This window comes from Ammodytes marinus (assembly GCF_949987685.1).
Source record: "Ammodytes marinus genome assembly, chromosome: 15".
NCBI lineage: Eukaryota > Metazoa > Chordata > Actinopteri > Uranoscopiformes > Ammodytidae > Ammodytes > Ammodytes marinus.
Genome location: NC_137219.1, coordinates 6,767,159 through 6,786,955, shown reverse-complemented (window position 1 = coordinate 6,786,955; position 19,797 = coordinate 6,767,159). Strand labels below are relative to the sequence as shown.

At 39.0% G+C, this 19,797-nt stretch overlaps 3 protein-coding genes across 7 annotated transcripts in view; 2 read left to right on the top strand and 1 right to left on the bottom strand.

Moving 5' to 3' along the window:
• The window catches only part of syne1b (spectrin repeat containing, nuclear envelope 1b), a gene marked incomplete at its 5' end in the record, with an annotated part of 74,041 nt that extends 65,483 nt beyond the window's left edge, over nt 1–8,558 (top strand). For all 5 annotated transcript variants that reach the window (XM_080042405.1, XM_080042404.1, XM_080042403.1 and 2 more), the window contains 9 exons: nt 135–262; nt 563–689; nt 2,730–2,941; nt 3,361–3,561; nt 3,698–3,826; nt 4,209–4,421; nt 4,683–4,775; nt 5,721–5,779; nt 7,468–8,558. In XM_080042405.1, coding sequence (XP_079898531.1) covers nt 135–262; nt 563–689; nt 2,730–2,941; nt 3,361–3,561; nt 3,698–3,826; nt 4,209–4,421; nt 4,683–4,775; nt 5,721–5,779; nt 7,468–7,711 — 1,406 coding nt within the window. In that variant the 3' untranslated portion in view covers nt 7,712–8,558. The remainder of the gene's footprint in view (nt 1–134; nt 263–562; nt 690–2,729; nt 2,942–3,360; nt 3,562–3,697; nt 3,827–4,208; nt 4,422–4,682; nt 4,776–5,720; nt 5,780–7,467) is intronic.
• Nucleotides 8,559–8,821: 263 nt separating this feature from the next.
• On the bottom strand, nt 8,822–15,070 carry ccdc170 (coiled-coil domain containing 170; the record flags this gene model as incomplete). The annotated part of the gene is made up of 8 exons (XM_080042228.1): nt 8,822–9,094; nt 10,902–11,105; nt 11,405–11,647; nt 11,853–12,026; nt 12,129–12,329; nt 12,443–12,745; nt 13,111–13,293; nt 15,062–15,070. The coding sequence occupies 8 exons, from the start codon at nt 15,068–15,070 to the stop codon at nt 8,822–8,824; spliced, it is 1,590 nt and encodes a 529-aa protein (XP_079898354.1).
• rmnd1 (required for meiotic nuclear division 1 homolog) lies at nt 14,336–19,469 on the top strand. Its single transcript, XM_080042562.1, has 12 exons — nt 14,336–14,465; nt 15,057–15,533; nt 15,809–15,914; nt 16,024–16,099; nt 16,563–16,602; nt 16,739–16,839; nt 16,922–17,028; nt 17,145–17,209; nt 17,340–17,416; nt 17,769–17,889; nt 17,971–18,087; nt 18,356–19,469. The coding sequence occupies exons 2-12, from the start codon at nt 15,084–15,086 to the stop codon at nt 18,386–18,388; spliced, it is 1,293 nt and encodes a 430-aa protein (XP_079898688.1). The 5' UTR covers nt 14,336–14,465; nt 15,057–15,083; the 3' UTR covers nt 18,389–19,469.
• The last annotated feature ends 328 nt before the right edge of the window (nt 19,470–19,797 follow it).

The following is a 19,797-nucleotide window of genomic DNA, read 5'->3' as shown; positions in this document are numbered from 1 at the left end:
TGTGTCTCTCTGTCTGAACTTGGCCTAATCTATTCTTGGGTTGTAGAATAACGTTTTTTTCTTTTCTTGTAACAACTATGATTGAATATTTGATCATAAACTGCAAAGATGACCTGTTAATGTCATGTCTACAGGGGACATTGCCTCTATGGACTCAAATGCTCACCCTTTGGATGCCATCCGTTTCCACATGCAACAAACTGACAGCAGCCGCAGTCGTACGCCCACAAGCTCAGAACAGGACGCCTCCTACATGGGATATGTATGTTTTATTCTTGCAGCTAATTGAGGACTGGGTTTCAATTGCACCTGTCTAAATATATGCACTTTAACAACAAACACATTGGTATGACACCATAACATTTATTTCTGTATTTGAATGATATCAAGTACATTTTTTATAGCTTACCACCAGCCAATGATTTTATTTTACCTTTAAGATTTAAAAATCTGTCATGAGGTTAAAATGCATGTCCTACCCTTAAATGTGTGGTATAATCTGCTTATGCTGATTTTACAATTCAAAAAAGTAGCTGTCACCTAATGTACATCCATTCTGTAGATGCGGCTGATGGGTGAGTGTCGTGGCAGCATTGACACAGTGAAGAGAATGGGCTACGAGTTGAAGGAGGAGGAAGACACTGCCTCTGGACTGGCAGATCCAAATAGCTCAGATTCTCAGACATCAGGTAAGACTACACACCAACCTATCATGTTTGCTGTTGTGATAATTGAACATGATGTAACTTTTTACTTGTGCATATCTTGTGACATTTGTATTTCTTTTTGTCATAAGTAAAAGTAGGAAATGTTTAATGAAACAGAATAGAATGTGAAGGCTCATCAGGTTAAAGTTGACCAGAGGAAGGGGGAGGAACATAGGGTCATAGGAAGGAGTAGGGGGAGGGGGCTTCCGGGGTCCCCCGTGCAGCTGTTCCTTTTTCACTCCTCCCTCTCCCAAATCTCATTGGTTCTCAGTTCACTATATAACAGCCCGTTTGGAGCAGAACAGGCATGACTATATACGCCTATAGTTTGTCACACTCTGTTCCAGCAGACTCTATCTGTCCCTTCAACCATGGAGGCAGAAGAAAAACTTAGAGAAATTTGTGAGTCCAAAATACTCTGAAAGATTTTGGACTTCGAAGTACTTAGAGGCAAAGTCTTTTAAAAACACTTATTTAAAACTCTTGACACAGATGACTTGGTCAAATGGTAAACGACTAGAGGGGGAAAGATAAAAATAGGAAATTTCATAGAATGATGAATGGAAGTAGCAGACTATTGGTGTTCTCAATATAAACTAAGTCCTCATCATTTTTTAATTTTTTTTTTTAAGATATTTTTTGGGCATTTTTATGCTTTAGTGATAGTGCAGAGAGACAGAGGTGAAATGGGGCAGAGAGGGGAGTGACATGCAGAGAACGACCGCGGGTGGGAATGGAACGCGGGTCTGTTGCTGGGTCCGGCCTGGGAGGGGGACGCCTTACCAACAGAGCTAAAGGCGCCCCCGTCCTCATATTTTTATATTTTTCGGGGAATTTAGATCAGGGATAGGCGGAAGGAAGTCTGGCGGGCATGCTCACACCCTTGGCTTTCTCGAGCTTAATAACTAATTTTGGGACGGAGTAAAGCTTAAGATAACTATGACGGGCATGCAAAACCTCATTTTATTTCAAGATTTACAAAAATTTAGGAAAGTGACCAAGTCCACATATATAATGGGAATAGAAATAACTCCAATTGAGGAGTATACAGGCACACAACCTCTTTTCTTTTCCTTTCTTGTCCATTTTATATAATATACCTATACTCTCTTGTATTTTGTGAATAAAATCCCGTAAATGTTGTAAAGCCTCAGTTGTGAATTAGTTTATAACTGGAACAGAAGGACTTTAGGTATAGGTTTTTTCTTCAAAGAGATGGTTCCGTCCTCGGGGAGGTAAGTACAATTCGATTCCACACAACGGCACATTACTGATTTAAAACACACACAACCTCATACAACTAACCTCTCTGTAAGGAGAGATTATGCTCTAATACCTTCCCAGGTTTAACGTGATTAAATTCTGAAAATAGTATATCTGTTCTATTTTTTAGGAAGGGTGGTTTACAAAACTAAGTTGCATACAACTGAATAGCAATAACTTGTGAAGGATATCTTCCATAAAAAGAAAAAAAAGGAAGATTTTCTGAAGCAAATATAAAAGGGTTTATACTACACAGAAACCGGCATCATCATAAGGATGAAGGGGTTCTGATGAAGTAAAACGCTGAATACGGTGGTATTTATTGAATATTGTACTTTATTTAGAAGTAATCTCAGGTAGTCTTGAGGGTAAATCTTGTGCTTTTAACCGCAGAGGCCGGGGTTCGCATCTCATAGCAGGGACCGTGGTGAGAGGAGAGACTTCTTTATGAAGAAATAATGTACAATTAGAGCATCGTGTTACAAGTTGGTTAATACGGGTTTAATAGGACATAACTAATAAACTTTGGATACTAGCTTTTCATTATAGATCAGACTTTTCCGGTCTAGATCGCATCATTGCTTATAACACTGCTGTGGATTTAAATAAATGTATATGAGAGGAAAAGGTTGACATTTTGAAATGTTCCCAGGTTTTTATCCAGTGCGATAAAACTTAGGAATTCAAGAGAAATGAGCTTACATAATGTATATATTTTTTTTCTCACACCTTTACACACTTTTTTCTCACGCAATTAAGGAGTGATTGAGCGCTGGGAGCTCCTGCAGGCTCAGGACCTCAGCAAAGAGATGCGAACAAAGCAGAACCAGCAGCAGTGGCAGCAGCTGATCTCTGACCTGAACAATGTTTGGACTTGGCTGGGACAGACGGAGGAAGAGCTGGAGCAGCAACGGAGGCTGGACCTCAGCACAGACATCCAGACCATTGAGCAACGCATCAAAAAGCTTAAGGTACTTTCATTTTCTTTTGGCTAATACTTTTATATAGTATGTTTCCATTCTTTATTTTTGAAATTATGTTTTATTTTCCATTTTGAATACAAATATTTGTTTATATTAATGTATTGTCCAAATGTTGGGGTCTTTTGCAATAGATAATGCTAAAAAAGTGACATAGGTGTTTCACAAGCCATCTTAAGAGTCTCAGCACTTTGTTTTAATCTATTGGTTATAATTCCTTCTGCCTAATAAACTGATTATCTGATTCATTGCATATTTGCTAGTCAACAAAGCAACACCTTTGGTCAGCTTTATTTGTTTACACAAATAGGTCCTTATATTGGTTCCTTTTTAGATTTGTTATCCTATTGTTACACCCTTTATAAATTGCCCTGGATCTTTAACTGTAAAATGTTAATGTTTGTCCACAGGAGCTGCAGAAAGCTTATGACAAACGCAAGGCCATTGTGATGTCCATCAACCTGTGTAGCACTGAGTTTGTGCAGTCAGACACAGAGGAGTCCAGACAGCTGCAGGCCAAACTGAAAGACTTGAACAACCACTGGGACAAACTGGGCACCTCGCTGGAGGCATGGAGGTCTTCATTACAGGAAGCGCTCATGCAATGTCAAGTAGGTTCCAGTCATCATTTTAAGATGCTCAAAATTAATATAGGGAAGTTTATTTGATCTGCATGTTGATGTGAGATTTCTTCATAGAGATATTATATTGCGTACAGCTGAATCGGTATACTTTCCTGATCCACAGGACTTCCATGAGATGAGCCACGGTTTGCTGCTCTGGTTGGAAAACATCGACCGCAGGAGGAATGAAGTGGTTCCTATTGACCCCATCCAGGACAGTGACACTCTCCATGAGCATCATAAAACACTTACGGTACACAACTAATCAATAAACTACATCTACATTGTATCTATAAATAAAAGTATGATTAGTTCAGGAGTTTAGAGTGCAACCACTTTCAATTTAATCTAAGTCCTTTGTAGTCAATACATATTTTAGGGGTTTGCTAAATTTTACTTTTGGAACTGTACTGAGATTTAGGTTCATAGCTTTACGCAAACATATGACTTTCGTGGCTCCTCATCCCATACCTTAACCATCTTGTTGTTCCTGATACCTGTTAACATCTATGGAACAGTTATACCAATTGCACCTTCTTCAAATACAAGAGGACTGTATGAACAAGCCTAGCTGTCCCACTGTTTTTAGATTACGTGTTTTTAGATTACGTGTCTCAAATTCACAATCCCCACAGCAAATCCGCCAAGAGCTCCTGGACTCCCAGCTCAAAGTGGCGTCGCTTCAGGACATGTCCCTCCAGTTGCTGGTCAACTCTCAGGGCAGCGACTGCATGGAGGCCAAGGAGAAGGTTCACGTCATCGGGAACCGCCTCAAACTGCTGCTAAAGGAAGTAACACGAGACCTCAGAGAGCTGGCCAAGATTCTGGACATCACAAGCAGTCAACAGGTAAATCCTCACTTATTTTATACCTGTGCATTTGTACCTACCTGTACAACCCTGATATTTGTTTCTTACAGATTTAATCAATGAATACTGCGTAGCACTATTAGATTAGAGATATGATTGACGCAAATCTGTTCTAGTCAAATTAAAAAAAATGCTCATGGGGGCGGACATTTTTGTGCCAGATATTTGCCAACACTGTCTAATGTTTCATGTGTCTTTCTCTTGCTTTCTGTCTCTTTGTGTGAACCTTTCCTTGGTCAGGATCTGTCGTCTTGGTCGTCGGCTGATGAGCTGGACACATCCGGTTCTCTCAGTCCTTTATCAGGAAGGAGCACACCGAGTCGGCGACGATCGGTAACGTATAACACCTACCTGTACACGCTGCTCTATGAGAAGAAGCCAGGTGTTCGGTTACCCCTCTGAGACAGTGCATACAGTAACTTGTGCCCCCCAAATGCCCAACTGAAGGCCATATTCACCACCTTCATCCCAAGATCTCTCCTCACACCTTCCTCCTACACCCTCACAACCTGCTTTACCCTCCCTCCCTCTGGATTCTGATCTTTTTCCCAGCCTTTTACTATTTTTGCACGTTGTCTTTCCCTGAAAAAAACCCTGGCATAGAACTGGGGCCTTCTTTCTTTCTAACATCCTCCTTCTCTTCCTTGGATGACTTTTTCAGTTCTACTCTAGTCACTTTTGCTCTTCCAGTATATCCACACTTAAACACTTAGTCCCGTACCTTTTTTCTCCTACTAGATTTTCCTCTAATTACTCACACTAGTCTTGGTTTAATCCATTTTGTGTTAGTCTCGGTAACACTGGCTATAATGAGTCTGTTAAACATACAAAATAATAGTAGAAACTGTGGTCTTCTGAGGTAGCAAGCATGACATCATATGTGTTTTATACTGTAGACGGCAAGAATGAGATAAATATTTTTGAATCAGTATTGACACACTATTTATCCAAATATCAGTCCAAATAAGCATGCCAATGCTCATAGTGTGTATGTTATTAAATGTTACTGTTATCAAATAAATTCATGCATCACATTGCATAATTTGTAGCTCCCCATTTGCAGTCAGTTTTGTTTGTCAGAGCACTTCAAAGTAGTAGTGCACTTTGAAAAGCGAGATTGTTGTCACGGTTTACAAAATCGATCACCTTCACATTTGATTTTGTCGCTGCTCTTTTCTCATTTTGGGATTCTTTTTCATCGGTAGCTTTGTCTTGATTTGCCTGGACTGAAACATACTTTCTTTCTTTTACCCCCCTCACCCTGTTCATTGCAAACAGCAACGGGGCAAATGTAGTCTGTCACAGCCTGGACCGTCTGTGAGCAGTCCACACCACAGGTACCGTTCTGTTGGTTTCTAGCACACCCAGAAGATAATGGAACTCATCATCCCATGATGCACTTTGAGACGGATTCACGCTCCCTTACCCAGAGTCTCAGTATAAAAAAGATTTTCCCAATTTCCGTTTTTTAACACGTGCCAGATTAGCAGCTCATCATGATAGTGAATTCCATCATCTTCTGTAAGTCTAGATGCTCTGTGTCTAGGCTAGGTGATGATGTGAGATGCAGCCCACACATCCTTGATAAAGGCGTTCACAAGGAATGGTGCAAGGCCTCTTCTCCGCTAATGTCCTCGGCTGCTTAATATCGCTAACCAGAGGGCATTTCTCCCGTATAACACAAATATTTCTCTTTATCTAACACTCCCTCGCTGTTACAGAGCAAACACACTTTTTTTCTCCAATTGCTGAGCCAGTAAATGTCTGCAATGAACAATGCAAAGGCTGCAGTTTCTCTTTCTCTCTGTCTCTCTCGTGTCACATTTCTTGTTCTTCTGCTACTGCTGCTATCTCACTCACTATCCATCATCTCCCCCTCACCTCAGTCTGTCATCTGTGAGTCTTACCTCTCACGTCTCCATTTGTGAAGTGGTAAGGGGCACATTTAGATAAAGCAAAGCACAACCTTAGTGTAAATAATACATCACTTATGTTTATGCATTCCTTGAGTCAACGATTACTTTAATGAAATATGTAAAGAGAGTACTGAAGGCCTGTATCTCCTTATTTAAAAAAAAAATCTCTTTAACTAACTTCGAAACTTTGAGGTCTAAAGACAATGGTACTGGTTTTACTGAGGGTGATGATGAGGTTAAATTGATACTACATTTTTGGAAATTTATTTACACTTAATTTTTTTCTTGTTGAGAGCCCTTATGCTAAGGCTAGCTATCCCCTGGCTATACCTCCATATTTACACACAGGCTTGAGAGAACGACCAGCAAAAAAACAACAACAACTAATTCACGTGTTTCCCAACAATTCTTTTCAAAAGCTTAGCTAAACAACCTTTTCAAATAAGCTGTTCTATTTGCTACGCTATGCTTTTCTTGCCTCGGTATGCTTTGCATTTTTCAACAGGACACAAACTTTCAAAGTGTCCTTTAAAAAAAAACAATCTGATTATTCAGCTGATACTTACAGCATGCCTTTTACCCTATCATCCTTTGAAAAGGAATGTGAGCTCACATATTAAATGTATGTTTGCTGCAGGACAGTACACTACACTATGTATGTATTCCTTGAAAGCTGTTTTGTTACTGTCTTTGTTACTATGTCGGTCCACCCAGTCTCAGTCAACATGTAGATTTCTATGTAAACCTTGTCCCAACATTGTTTCGATCTGTGTTGGCGATGTCATGCAGTTCCTCTGTCTCTGAACTGAAATCTTATTTGGATTGAAACTGAATATACACCTAAACACCTAAACCCTAGAGAAAAGGATATTACATTACAAGGCAGTTCAAGTGAAGTTTGTTTATTGAATTAGACTAATTTAATTTGTCAGTTATTTTTGCTAAGTTTGTTTTGTTTACAGCAAATACATTTTAATTTGATTACTAAGGTCTTAAATGAGGGATTCAGATAACAATACCGAACGCAGGATGTTATATGTTTCTAATTAACTGATGTGAGCAACTGAACATCCGCCTGTGCTGCGTTGTGAATGTGTGTGTGTGAGCAGATCTCCCAGCGACGGTGGATCCGTTTCCTTCCCTTCTGAATCGGAGACAGCAGCGAATCGAAGGTCCTCGTTTCTGTGGCGCGTCCTCTGGGTGGCGCTGCCTCTCCAGTTGATCTTGCTCTTGTTAGTGATCTTTGCCTTCCTGCTGCCATTGTCTGAGGAGGACTACTGCACTCAGTCCAACAACTTAGCTCATTCCTTCTACCCAATGCTGAGCTACATTAATGGGCCACCTCCTGTGTAGCCATGCTGTTAAGGGCCTTTCATTTCAGTATTCTCCAATCAGTATGACTTGAATTGGAATCACGTTGGTGTCCTTCAATACCATCGATCATGTAGGGAGCATTATGGTCATCCATTGTTAATGCAGACAAACAGCTTCCATCAACAGTTAATATCTTTGTGTGTAGCACATAGAATCAAGCATTTCACAATGTTTCTGTGTGATGCTGTGTCGCATAAGGAGCATCTTTGGTGTAACAAAGCTAAAGAGACAGTTTTTGCCCAAAGTGAACATTTCTGGATGAATGAACTGAAGGTCAACTCAGTAGCATACACACGTTGTATTTTTCTGAAGAGATCGGTCAGTGGATAGCACCAAAGTTTAATGCTGAAGTTTAGCCTGTGAAATTGCTTGTAACGCAAACATTTGTAAAAAACAAAAAAAAATCCCAAAATAACATTTAATATATCTTACATTACAATTATTTTTTTACCTGTATTTTGGCATGCAGTTCTGATCGTTGCTTTTATTTACTTACATCCCTCATTGTGTCTATTGTAAACACTCCATTTTTAACTTGAATAACATTGAATTATGTAAGATTAATTTAAGCCAAGTTGTGCGTTTTAATATCAAAGACAGACACATTCAAGAGTTTAACCTTTAATATCATCATCCATTGTCTTTATACATTTTGCTGTTTTATTTTTTAAACAAAATATAAAATATGACTTTATGACTGAGATTATGACATAGAAGAACTACTGTATATTTTGTATGACCATCACTTCAGTATCAAATGTATAACAGTCCAGGATTATTCAACATGTGTATATAATAGTAAAAGAAAATATTATGAGAAATGTATGTATATGCAACCATCAAAAACAATGAATGCCAAATCTACATTTTGATATTTGTCTTTTTATTTGACTCTTTTTGGGAGGGATTTTACATTTCTAACTCTTGTTTGGGGTTCATATTTATACTGAGAATTTCCTGCAAACACAAATAGGAAAACATGGGGTTTGAAAGATCATTTCATACTGTAGTCTATTTTCATATAATATTTGTACCACAAGAATACCTTTTACATTTTAGGTGCATTTTGGCATAAGTAAAATCTAGGCTTCATGAAGGTGAAAGTATATCCCCAATACAAGCAGACCTAGAGGCAGAAAGATCGAAGGAGGAGCCCTCAGGAAGGTCCTGGTTTCGGGAGAGATGAACCCTCTGGTGAGTGGGACAGCTCCAGGGCATATTTACATGATGATGAAGGTGGTGAAGTTGATGATGACTATGAAGAAGGGCCTCCAGTAATTTGATGATTTCATAATTTGGAAGAGACAGGGCTGTGGCCTCTAGACCCAACATCTGAGAAACCACCATTTGGAAATCCACCAACTGAACAGTGGAGAAAAAAAATTATATTTCTAAGTTGGATTTCAAAAGCACGAGTTATGAGCCATAATCCAACGAGTAAACACACCATATGACCGTCCTACAACTCCTTAACTCCTCAGGTGATTAACATACTTTTTTAGACACAGACTAACATTTGTGCTAACAGCTAAATAAGGGTTATTTGATGCTGGTTAAAGATGTTATCAATTGGCCACTTGGGGGCAGCAAGACAAACTATAAACAACTGTCATATTATCTTAGTCAGTAAAGGTGATATTAAAGTGAAGCATCAGCAACATTATCATACATTTTTAATCATGTTTGTGATGAATTTCAGTCCAATATTCACCCTCATTTAGCTGTTTTGGAGTCAACCAACTCCTGAGAAAAATAACACCAGACTGTAAAGCAATGTTTCACTGCCAACGTTATAACCACATCCAAAAGTGATGTCACTTGTTCATCACTCCTGCAAGGTGAGAAGTTACACCACAGGAACCCAGGGCCGGTGGTAGCCAGGGGCCAGGGTGGGCCGTGCCCATTCAAATGTGGGCTGTGCCCACCCAAAAAAAAAAAAAAAAAATTGTTTTTTAGGTGGAAGTCCAGACCCACTATCGGACGGATCTGTTCCTTCGCTGTCCAAGAAAATGTCAAATAAAATTCAGACAATTAATTAATACTAAAGAATATACCATTACCATGCATTGCTTCTTATTGTATTATTGGGTGGGCAGGACAGCCTGCCTCCAAGTTACCCACCCGCTTATAGTGGTCACTGGTCAGCAGAGCCGGCCCAAGGCATAAGCGAAATGAGCGGTTGCTTAGGGTCCCGACTGCCAGGGGGGCCCCCCCAATTATTTTAATTCTTTTAGTTTTTTAGTTTGTGTGTTTGATATCAACATCATATTATGTAAATGTAAATTATCATACAATAAAAGGAATACAATGTTTTGGTAGATAGTTAAAAGCTTAATAATTGAATCAGTTCATCTGAGAGGTAATCCGAGGTTAACTGATCACGTCACGTTCAAGTCCATGGCATGCACAGTGTGTATTGAGTTTATTTAAAAATATTTGAAAATGGGGCTGCCCTCAGTTGCCCATGCACTGTGTATAGTCTATAGCCTATTTCAGCCTTGTCTGTGGAAAAAAAATAACTGGACAACAGAGTTCTTCTGCTTCGTTCCTCTCACTGCATTTAAATTAATTCATTATATTACAGAAAAATATGTCCCGTAAAAGAAAAAGAGCACCAAGCCCATCCCAGAGGACCCTGCATAATATTTTATTTCAGATTTATATTTCTATGGAAAATCCATGTGTCTTTCTTCAATAGCTTCTAATTCATCCGACCCAGTGTCTCCAAATTATTTGTCCACACACAATTCCTCAGATTTAGCCTCTTAATTTTCCTCTCAAAGTGCACCAGATTCATGCATTTCACTTTAAAAAGGTAAAAAAAAATCTCCCGGGGGGGCATACCACCGGACCCCCCTAGCAGGGTCGTGACCTCGGCTGGCTACTATTTTCACCCAGCTGGACATCTGAGCCAATAGTTGAAAGACTATATATCTATGTACTAGTGTGTATGGTATAAAGCTCTGGACTACCACCATCCAGGTTGCCCAGTCCCAAAGCTTTCTCTTCAATCAGCTCACACGTTCGCATCTTCGGTCTCTCTGCCCAGTGTGCCCACCTAAAATTTCTACAGGCCCACCCTAATCTAACTGTCTAGAACCGGGCCTGAGGAACCGTCTATGTTTAGGTGTTGCTGAGCAAATCATTTTCACATGCATTGTTTCCTTACCTCTCTCTCCCTCTCAGACAGCTCTGCCAGCGTCTGTCTGAGGGTGTTGAGTTGCTGCTGGTCCGGTTTGGTCTGCTTCTCGTGGCTCTGTAGGTCTGAACTCACTGTTTTCAGCTTGTTCTCCGCCGTGGCCTTCCCCTCCACTAGCTGATCCAGCCTCTTGTTCTGCTCCTGCATGGTCTCACTCTGTTCCATGACTTTCAACTTGGTACGTCAGACAGAGGTGTTTAGTGCAGTAAGGGTTTTAAATGGGCTTTATCAAGTTGGCTTATTGCTCTCAAATAAGCAACTTTCAGTTCTAAGTGACTGAGTTCTTGTAAAGCGCTATATAAGTTTCATCTATCATCATTATTATTAAATACTCTTGATACATAAAAATATACATGCTTGTTTTGAGAACCAACCTGCTTCACAATATACACAGATTAACAGGAATACATGATCTATTATGAGGTGTAAATGCCTCTGGATTGACTTTGGGTCCGAACCCCTCTCCCCTCTACCTTGAGCTCATTGGTACGGGACAGCTGGGCCTTGAGCTCAGTGCTGGAGAGCCTGGTGGCCTTCAGCTCACTCTGCAGACGCTCCAGCCTCTTCTGCAGCCTCCTGGCCTCCAGACGAGCGTCTTCTCGCTCCACAGCCAACACTGACCGGCTCCTCTTCTCCTCCTCCAGCTCTGACACCTTCTTCCTCAGGAGCTGGATGTGGAGCCCTTTGCTCTCCAGCTGGTCTTTCTGTGACTTTAACTTTTGAGAACAAGAATATTTCAATTACAGGTGTATCGAAGGACATGACACCTATAAGAACCTTTTAGCATTTGTGCATTTAGAGGAGAAGTGTACATCATTACTAAAATAAAATATGGTAAGTCCATGATTAAATACCACTCTGTCCACTTGTAAGCCTAGAAGCTCATTGGTTTTCTTGTGATATTTATAGATAATAGCCTACCTTACGCTGTAGAGTGTATGACAGACTTTTGCTCTCCACCACAGAAGTTCCCTCTTGTTTAACAAGCTGATCTGCACGTGACAAGATGAGTTGTAGCCTCATGTCGAAGCCTAGATCCACAGCAATACTGTCAATCTTCATTGTCTCTGACAGCTGATCCAGGAACTCTTCATACTGTAAACAAAGAAACCATGAATAATCACTGGACTAAGGATTTTGAGGGAAATTTCTCAATTGAAATGTATTTATTATGGCTATTATACTATTACAACTCACATGCAGTTTGCTGTGTCTCAGCCCGTCACGGTGCATGTCTGCTGTCAGCAGCTCAGTCTCCAGGCATTGCAGTCTCTCCCTCAGGTCATTGACTTGCTGTTCTGCGAGCTGAGCCCTCTCTAGTGCGCTGTGCTGGAGCTCCGTCTGCTCACTCAGCTCCTCTGTGACATGACACAGCTTGGCCTCCATCTCTGACCAAGACTGACACAGATAAACAAGACAAGAAAGTGGACATACAGGAAGAAAACCCTGAAATACAGTGATCTTTAGCAATCAACAAAAAAGCAACACAAATCCCCACTCTGATTCCTCACCTTATTGCAGAGGTTATCCAGTTTGTGTAAAATATCTTTCTCTGTGGGGAGGATGTCATTCCCGGACTTCCCCTGCAGAATGCCTGCTGCCTTCTGCAAGAACTTCTGTAGTTTGTCCTCACGTGCCAGGATCTCCCTCTGGCTTGACTGTAGCTTTCTCTCAAGCTCTTCCACCTGTTTCTCTAAACAATGTGACTCTCGCCTAGCTGCCTCTATGACTCTCCTGCTGGCGTCCACCCTCTCCATTAGGGTTCCCCTCTCCATCTCAACACTCCTCCTGCCCATTGCCGCACCGTCTAACTCCTGGAAGAGAGGAAACCGCCACAAAGAGACGCACCAAATGATGTTGTCAAGTATGTAAAATGAGCCAATGAGAACATTTCATACAATGTGGTTCTTAAATGGTTTCAATGCAGAACTCCACACTCTGCCCATTGCATATTCTGCACTCTATTTATACACAAGGACTTAAATATGCAAATGCAATGTTTACATCAGATTTGTACGGATAACAAAATAAATCTGTCAGTAAAAAATTCCTTCAACCCCATTATCCATGTTTGAAAATCCCCAAAAGGTGACCATCAGTGATTTGTCTGACCATTTTCTTTTGTCTGAATAGACATTTCCTGATGGTTGTATTGTCAAAGTTAAAGCTGTGTAAGTACCACTTTGAGTGAATCCAGTGCTGCTGCACTGCTGGCAGCCTTCCTCCTCTCTCGGTCCAGCTCTGCCACCAGCCTCAGCACTGTCTCTCTGCTGGCTCTGCACTCAACCTCAGAGGACTTCACACTCTCCTCCAAAACAGCAATTCTCATCTTCAATCTCTCCCTCTCGTGAGACTGCTCCAGCTAATAATTAAAAAGGACTTCAAGAGTTATTATAAGTTCTTTACATTTTTACTAAACATTCTATTTGAATGCAAACAAATCAAAACTTGTGAATAAGCTGCCAACATAAGGTGCAACTTTCTAGCCCAAACATAGAATAAATAAAGATCCATTTCTGTTTATTTCGTACCTCATCAGAGTTTTCCATAATCAGCCTAGTTAGACCTTTTGCTGTGGATGCAAATATACTGTGGAGTCTTTTGAGTTTCTGTCTCAAAAGTCTCCTGGCAACACCAAACACAACTTATACTAAACTCCACCAGAGGGGGTGCGTTTAGAAGTTACAAAGAACACATTTTTGGTTGAAATCAAGTAATTGACAGAACAAGCAATTGCAAAGAAAAAAATTAAAGGATAAAAGCAATTAAAAATAGCTTATGATGAGATCATGTAGATCAACTCACTTGTAGGTTTGAATGTAAAATAATAAACGGTTTATGCCATCGTTATTCAAAATATAGAGATTAAACTGCATGGCTTGTTACTTTCAGGCATCACATTGCAGAATAAAGTAAACTAACCAATTAATCTCGCTTGAAAATTGAGGAAGCACTTCACAAATTAACCAGAACTAGGCCTATATTATGGACAATTTTGCATGAAAAAGTTAGATAATTACCTTCAAATGTTGAAAAATGTGTTTAATTTATTTGTTATGCCATTTTTTTTCAGGTCATTCAAGATACACAAATAAAAAGCCAAATAAATAAATGGCTCACTCAAATGTCACAACGTGACCACATCACGTCATACCATGCTGATTTGTTTGATTCTAATGTAAAATGTTCTTGTGAATTGTTAAAAAACATAGATTGCTTCTTAAAGATATGCAGGAACATCAGTTGTGTAGCCTGCTGTGCGAACAGCCTGCGAAGGTCAAACCTGCCGTCAGAGCCTGCCAGTCAGAGTCGGGGACAAAATATTGCGTAGCTTTACGTCACATCAAACAGGAAATGAGCGGCAACAAAACTTTATTAGCAACCACAACACACGCCTCCTTGGTCTGTCATGAAATGTTACATGTAGTGAAAGACAAGCGTAAAGTCCACAGTTATGTTTTAACGTTACGTCCCTGAAACAATGATTAATTAATAATATCGACTCGAGTTCCGTCGCTTCTCTTTCATTCACTGGTAAGCTAACCGACAACTAACATTGGTTTGTTTTTAGCATAGGTTTTTATTTAGCACATTTACTAATACCGTTCTACTGCTTGTAACGTTAACGTTAGCACATGTAGGCTATTAAGGCATTTCTAACTGTATTGTTATTGTGTAATATCCATTCAGTTTTTTTCATATCGTTAAATCGTAAACATAGGCTACCACTAAGCTACTGATGATACTTGGTAGCTAATGTAGTCAAGGTTAGTCTCCCTTGTTTTGGTTAATATTTATATATTTACATTGTATCGAAATGTCTCATATCAGGTTCCTTCGGATTAAAAAGTCTGCAACCGCCCTTAGCCCAAACTCATGTATGTCGTTTTTCTCTACAGATTTGGTTATTATGAAATTGGTCTTTAATTTAATTCTGTGTTGCATTAATAGAGTCTTAATGTCTTAAATCTAACTTGCTTGAAGCTGTAGGAATCCTGCAAATGTAAACGTTAATCTGTGTAACCAATAGATCCAAGTTGGTTTACAGTTCTGTAATGCTTCTGATGTTAAATTAAGACTATAACCACACATTGACGGTACACGGTACCGTTTCCTCTGTTGTAGCTCACCTGTCCCATTGTCTATGGCAAGATGCTTCTCCGGACGTTGTGCTCCGGATTGGGAGCTCATTGGCCCGCAGAGAGGAAACCGATTTTCATCTGCGCCTCAGCCAGTTTCTCCCAGTTGTTCCAACCGCTCCAGTATGAATCCAAACCAAGGACTCGGACACACAGTTCCGGATCATGGACCTGTTCTTTAAATCCTCTTCACCAACAGAAGAACCATATACGACATGTTCTTTCTGCTTTAGGTGGATTTAAAAGACTCAGCAGCCCTTTGTTAGCTGAACCTGGGCTACTGACTAAATGGGCAAGTGGACAGAACCGTTTTTATTCATCTGACCTTGTGAAGTCCGTGTTGAAACCAAGTTTAAAACCGAGTTTAAAACCAGCAGCAACCGTGGCTGGGAAGAGGGTTCCCAAAGGACCAAGAACAAAACAACCCTCCAGAGCCAATCAGCCCACCCTGAATGTGGACAAGGTGATTCTGACGGTCATCATACCGACATTCCATTATGTTACGATACATTTAATTTAGTTGATGCTTTAATCCGAGCGATTTACAATAAGTACATTCAACCATGAAGGTACAAACTCAGAAAATCAAGAATCACTTACATTAGCTTCAAATAAGCCAAACTACAAAGTGCTCCATGTAGATGCAATTATTATAATTGTTTTCATCTGATGAATGACGGAATGTGTCATGTTATGTGTTGATCTTAGTAATTACATCAACTCTTTGTTTCTTTGTAGGACATGATGCAATGTATCGCCTTTGCAACAGCAGATCAGTATCATTTGCCAACACTTTGCCACGACTTGATGAGCAACAACTTCAACGAGATAGTTTTACCAAGAGGTTTGACTCAATATGATAAACAGATTATAACGAACAACAGGGAATTAAATATGGTGTAGACTGGTTGGAAAAACTAACACATTTTATGACATTCGTGTTTTAATTTCAGATGCCTCAAATGTGCTGACGATAAGCACAGACATGGCTGCAAAACCAGATGACGATGCTCTAATGTTCTTCTTCAGGTAAAAAATAAAGTGCTTAAAGTTTAGGTGCTCAGGCTTTTGGTCCTGAGAATATAGTTTCTGATCCTAAATTATTTAAAAGGGTTACTCAATTTGTACTGCACAGTGTCAAACTTCAAGTACTAAACAAATTAGCTCACTTGACTCCAGGATCAAAAACTATTTTGGAAACACTACATTTTGTCGTAAATTAAATTTATTTTGATCTAATTTGTCATAGCTAATTCATAACCTTTCTAAGTTCAGGAAGTTTTATTTTATTTTAACAAAGTTCTGGTTTGTCTGCTTTTATTAACTTCACATTGAAAAATATTTTGTTTGCTTATTAGAGTTTAAAGAGTTTGCAAAAAAATATTTGTATACATATCAAGTGATATGCAACCATAGTTATAGTGTTTTGGTTACTATTGATATTTTTGAGGGATGAAAATCATGAGCTGACTTTTCAAATTTGATATTTCAGAGAAGGCTCAGTAGTTTTCTGGAATGTTGAGGAGAAAACGGTAAAAAATAAAACATATATTTATATATATATTTGTATTTTATGATTGAATATTTCATTAATTCTAAGTCTGACATAATTCTCAACTGTAGCATACTCTTTGATGATACTGATCATTTCTTTCGCTATCTTTAAAGATGAAACAGGTGATGAGACTATTGGAACGTCATGAGATCCAGCCCTATGAAGTAGCATTAGTCCACTGGGAAAACGAGGAGATCAACTACCGTGTTGGAGAGTATGTTACTCTTTACTCATGTGTTGTTTTTGTTTATTTGTACTTTTAGCTTTTTGTAGGAGTTAAATATTTTCTTCTTCAGGGGGAATACCAAGCTTGAACGAGGCAACTTTATCCTGAGTGACCAGATGGATCAAGATGAAGCTGTTTTAGAGAAATTTGCATTTTCAAATGCACTGTGTCTTTCAGGTGAGAAGCTGCACTTCAAAGATAAATCTTAGAAATATGTTGTTTTTAAAGATGTTATGTCGTCCGACTGTGCTAAGCCTCCGCACTTGACTGTAACCTCTTGCTAATTTTTCCAGTGAAGCTGGCAATATGGGAGACATCATTAGACAACTTTGTTGATTCAATTCAAACAATTCCAGAGGTACATTGGACACTTACTAACAGGCTGCAAGAAATTATGAATAATTGATTATCTGTAAATCGTTGGGTCTTTGTGTGAAAGGCACCAGTGCTCCAATTATGTTAATCTCCTAACCTATTTTTGTCCTCAGATGCTGAAATCTGGTAAAAGAGTTAAGTTGTCCTCTGCTGAGGTCATGAAGAAGATAGGAGAGCTTTTCAGTCTAAGGTAAATTTAGTTTTCTCTAAATAGCAGTTAATTCAGAGGGAACTGCAGCCATTCTATTTTTGTTTTCAAGGTTTTAGACCAGACCCCTGTTGTTGACAGTCATCTTGGAAATCTCAGATAGTTGTGTTTGTGTCTCCCAGGTTATCAGTAACAGACATTTGTTGCAAGCATGTATTTTACTGTAATTGCAACTTATTGTTAGGCGAGTTTCCTTATTCAATTTTCTCTGTCCAAATACTCAAGCCATAAGTAATTATCCCACATATTTGCAATTGCAATAACTTGTAATGGTCTGAAATTGCATTTACAAACTCCAAGATGAAAGATTTATGATTTTGCCGTCCTTTGACAGGCACTGTATAAACCTGAGGTCTGACCTTCTCCTCACACCTGATTTCTATTGGGACCGAGAAAACCTGGAAAAACTCTACGATAAGACCTGCCAGTTCCTCAGCATCAACCGCAGAGTCAATGTAAACCAAGATCTGCCACAAAATAATGTAGCACCGTAATTGTTATATAGAGACTTATTCTGACACTTTCTGTATTTTTAGGTCGTGAACGAGAAGTTGGAACATTGTACACAGTTAACCGATCTGATGAGGAGCCACCTGAGTGAGAAGCACAGTTTGAGGTTGGAGTGGATGATAATCATACTCATTGCTATTGAGGTAAGAAGATAGAAGAGACTTTTCATGACCGATATGTAAGAAAAGGCGTTTTTATGTGTGCAAATCTGCCCCCTTTTTTCTGTATTAACCTTTATTCAATACATCAAAGCTGGAATCTTCCCCCTTGCAAACAACCTGCCACTATTTGACATTGGCTCGTCTACTTGAATTTAATTTGTTTTATTTTTCCATTGCCCCTTTTGATTTAGAATGCATACTGCCTTTTAAGATGAAAAATAATACAGCTATTTCTTGTTTTTTCTCATAGGTTATGTTTGAACTTGCCAAAATGATCTTCTAACCTGCTTCTCCAACAATGCACTAATCCAAATAGTGGGAGCTACAAAGTAAGAAATGCTGCACTATATAAAGGTACTTAGTCAGTGATTTGTGACTGATTCCTGGAAGCAACTGGAGTCATAAATGGTATAAATGGGAAATGGCTGCATTTATATGGCAGCTTTTATCCTTAGTGATTCACAAGATTTTTGCGGCTCATTCTATAAAGCACACACCAATGGTAGCAGGATTCCACTCAGGAAGTAGGTGGGGATCGAACTGCCAGACCCACTATACTTTCTGAGCCACAGCCGCCTTCATCATGAAGCAAACCTAAAGATGTTTGAACGTGTTACTGTTACTGTTGTACAGTATGTTAATTTCAGTATAAGAGTAAAGCTTTCTATTTTAACCATTATTTAACTGTGTGGCTGGAAATCGGGTCTTGCAGTATTAAGATACTGTACATTTGCTGTTTACTGCTTTGATTTTTTTTTAATAAAGCACAGTAGTGATGCTTTTTAATTTTGGGATCAGCTGGCTACACTGTAATGTTTTTTGAGTTTTGTTTGCTGAATTTAAAGGGACACTGTGTAATATGACATCATCAAGAAAGTTCTAGAAAGTTCTAGAATGCAACACTCCCTGGGTAACCCCACCCCTTTTGAATAATAACAGAAGCTACAGTGGCCTTCAAGGACAAGAATAATTCTAAATTCTAAACAATGCACCTGATGACATTCCAAAAACATGGATTCCTCCATAACACTTGCCTGCTCAATGTACAAAATGTAATATTAATATTTGGAATTCTCCGCTCAGGAAGATAATTCAGATTATTGGCAGAGGTGATTTTACACCAACGAGGACATATTTATGAATGTGGATATTGATTCTAGCTAATAACTTACTTAAAATGTTACACAGTGTCCCTTTAAGTGTTTATCAATGTGAATTTTATTTTTATATTTATTGGGGATCGAGAGCAGAGACACTCCCCTCAATTGTGACATTATTCTTGAGCTTGAAACTATAGCAATAGAAATAATAAAACAAGCTATGGTAATATATTTAATTTAATCAAGTCCTCATGAGAGATGAACTGCGAGTGATGTGTTATAGAAAATGCAATAAAGTTTTTTTTTTAAATTATTTTGTTTTAAATGTTTGCAAAATATGTTTCAGTGTGTATTACTTCATCAGAATGTCTACAGTGCCTTGCAAAAGTATTCATATCGCTTGAACTTTTTCACATTTTGTCACGTAACAACCACAGATTTTATTGGGATTTTTTGTGATAGACCAAAAAGTGGCACATAATTGTGAAGTGGAATGAAAATTATACATAGTTTCCAATTTATTTTATAAATAAAAAAGTGAAAAGTGTGGCGTGCAAAAGTATTCAGCCCCCCTGAGTCAATACTTTGTAGA

Coding starts and splice junctions, on each gene's coding strand:
- rmnd1 (XM_080042562.1), top strand. CDS start 15,084: ATGCTTCTCCGGACGTTGTGCTCCGGATTGGGAGCTCATTGGCCCGCA. Junction 16,603..16,738: donor GGAATGTTGAGGAGAAAACG/GTAAAAAATAAA, acceptor CTATCTTTAAAG/ATGAAACAGGTGATGAGACT. Junction 17,210..17,339: donor CAATTCAAACAATTCCAGAG/GTACATTGGACA, acceptor TTTTGTCCTCAG/ATGCTGAAATCTGGTAAAAG.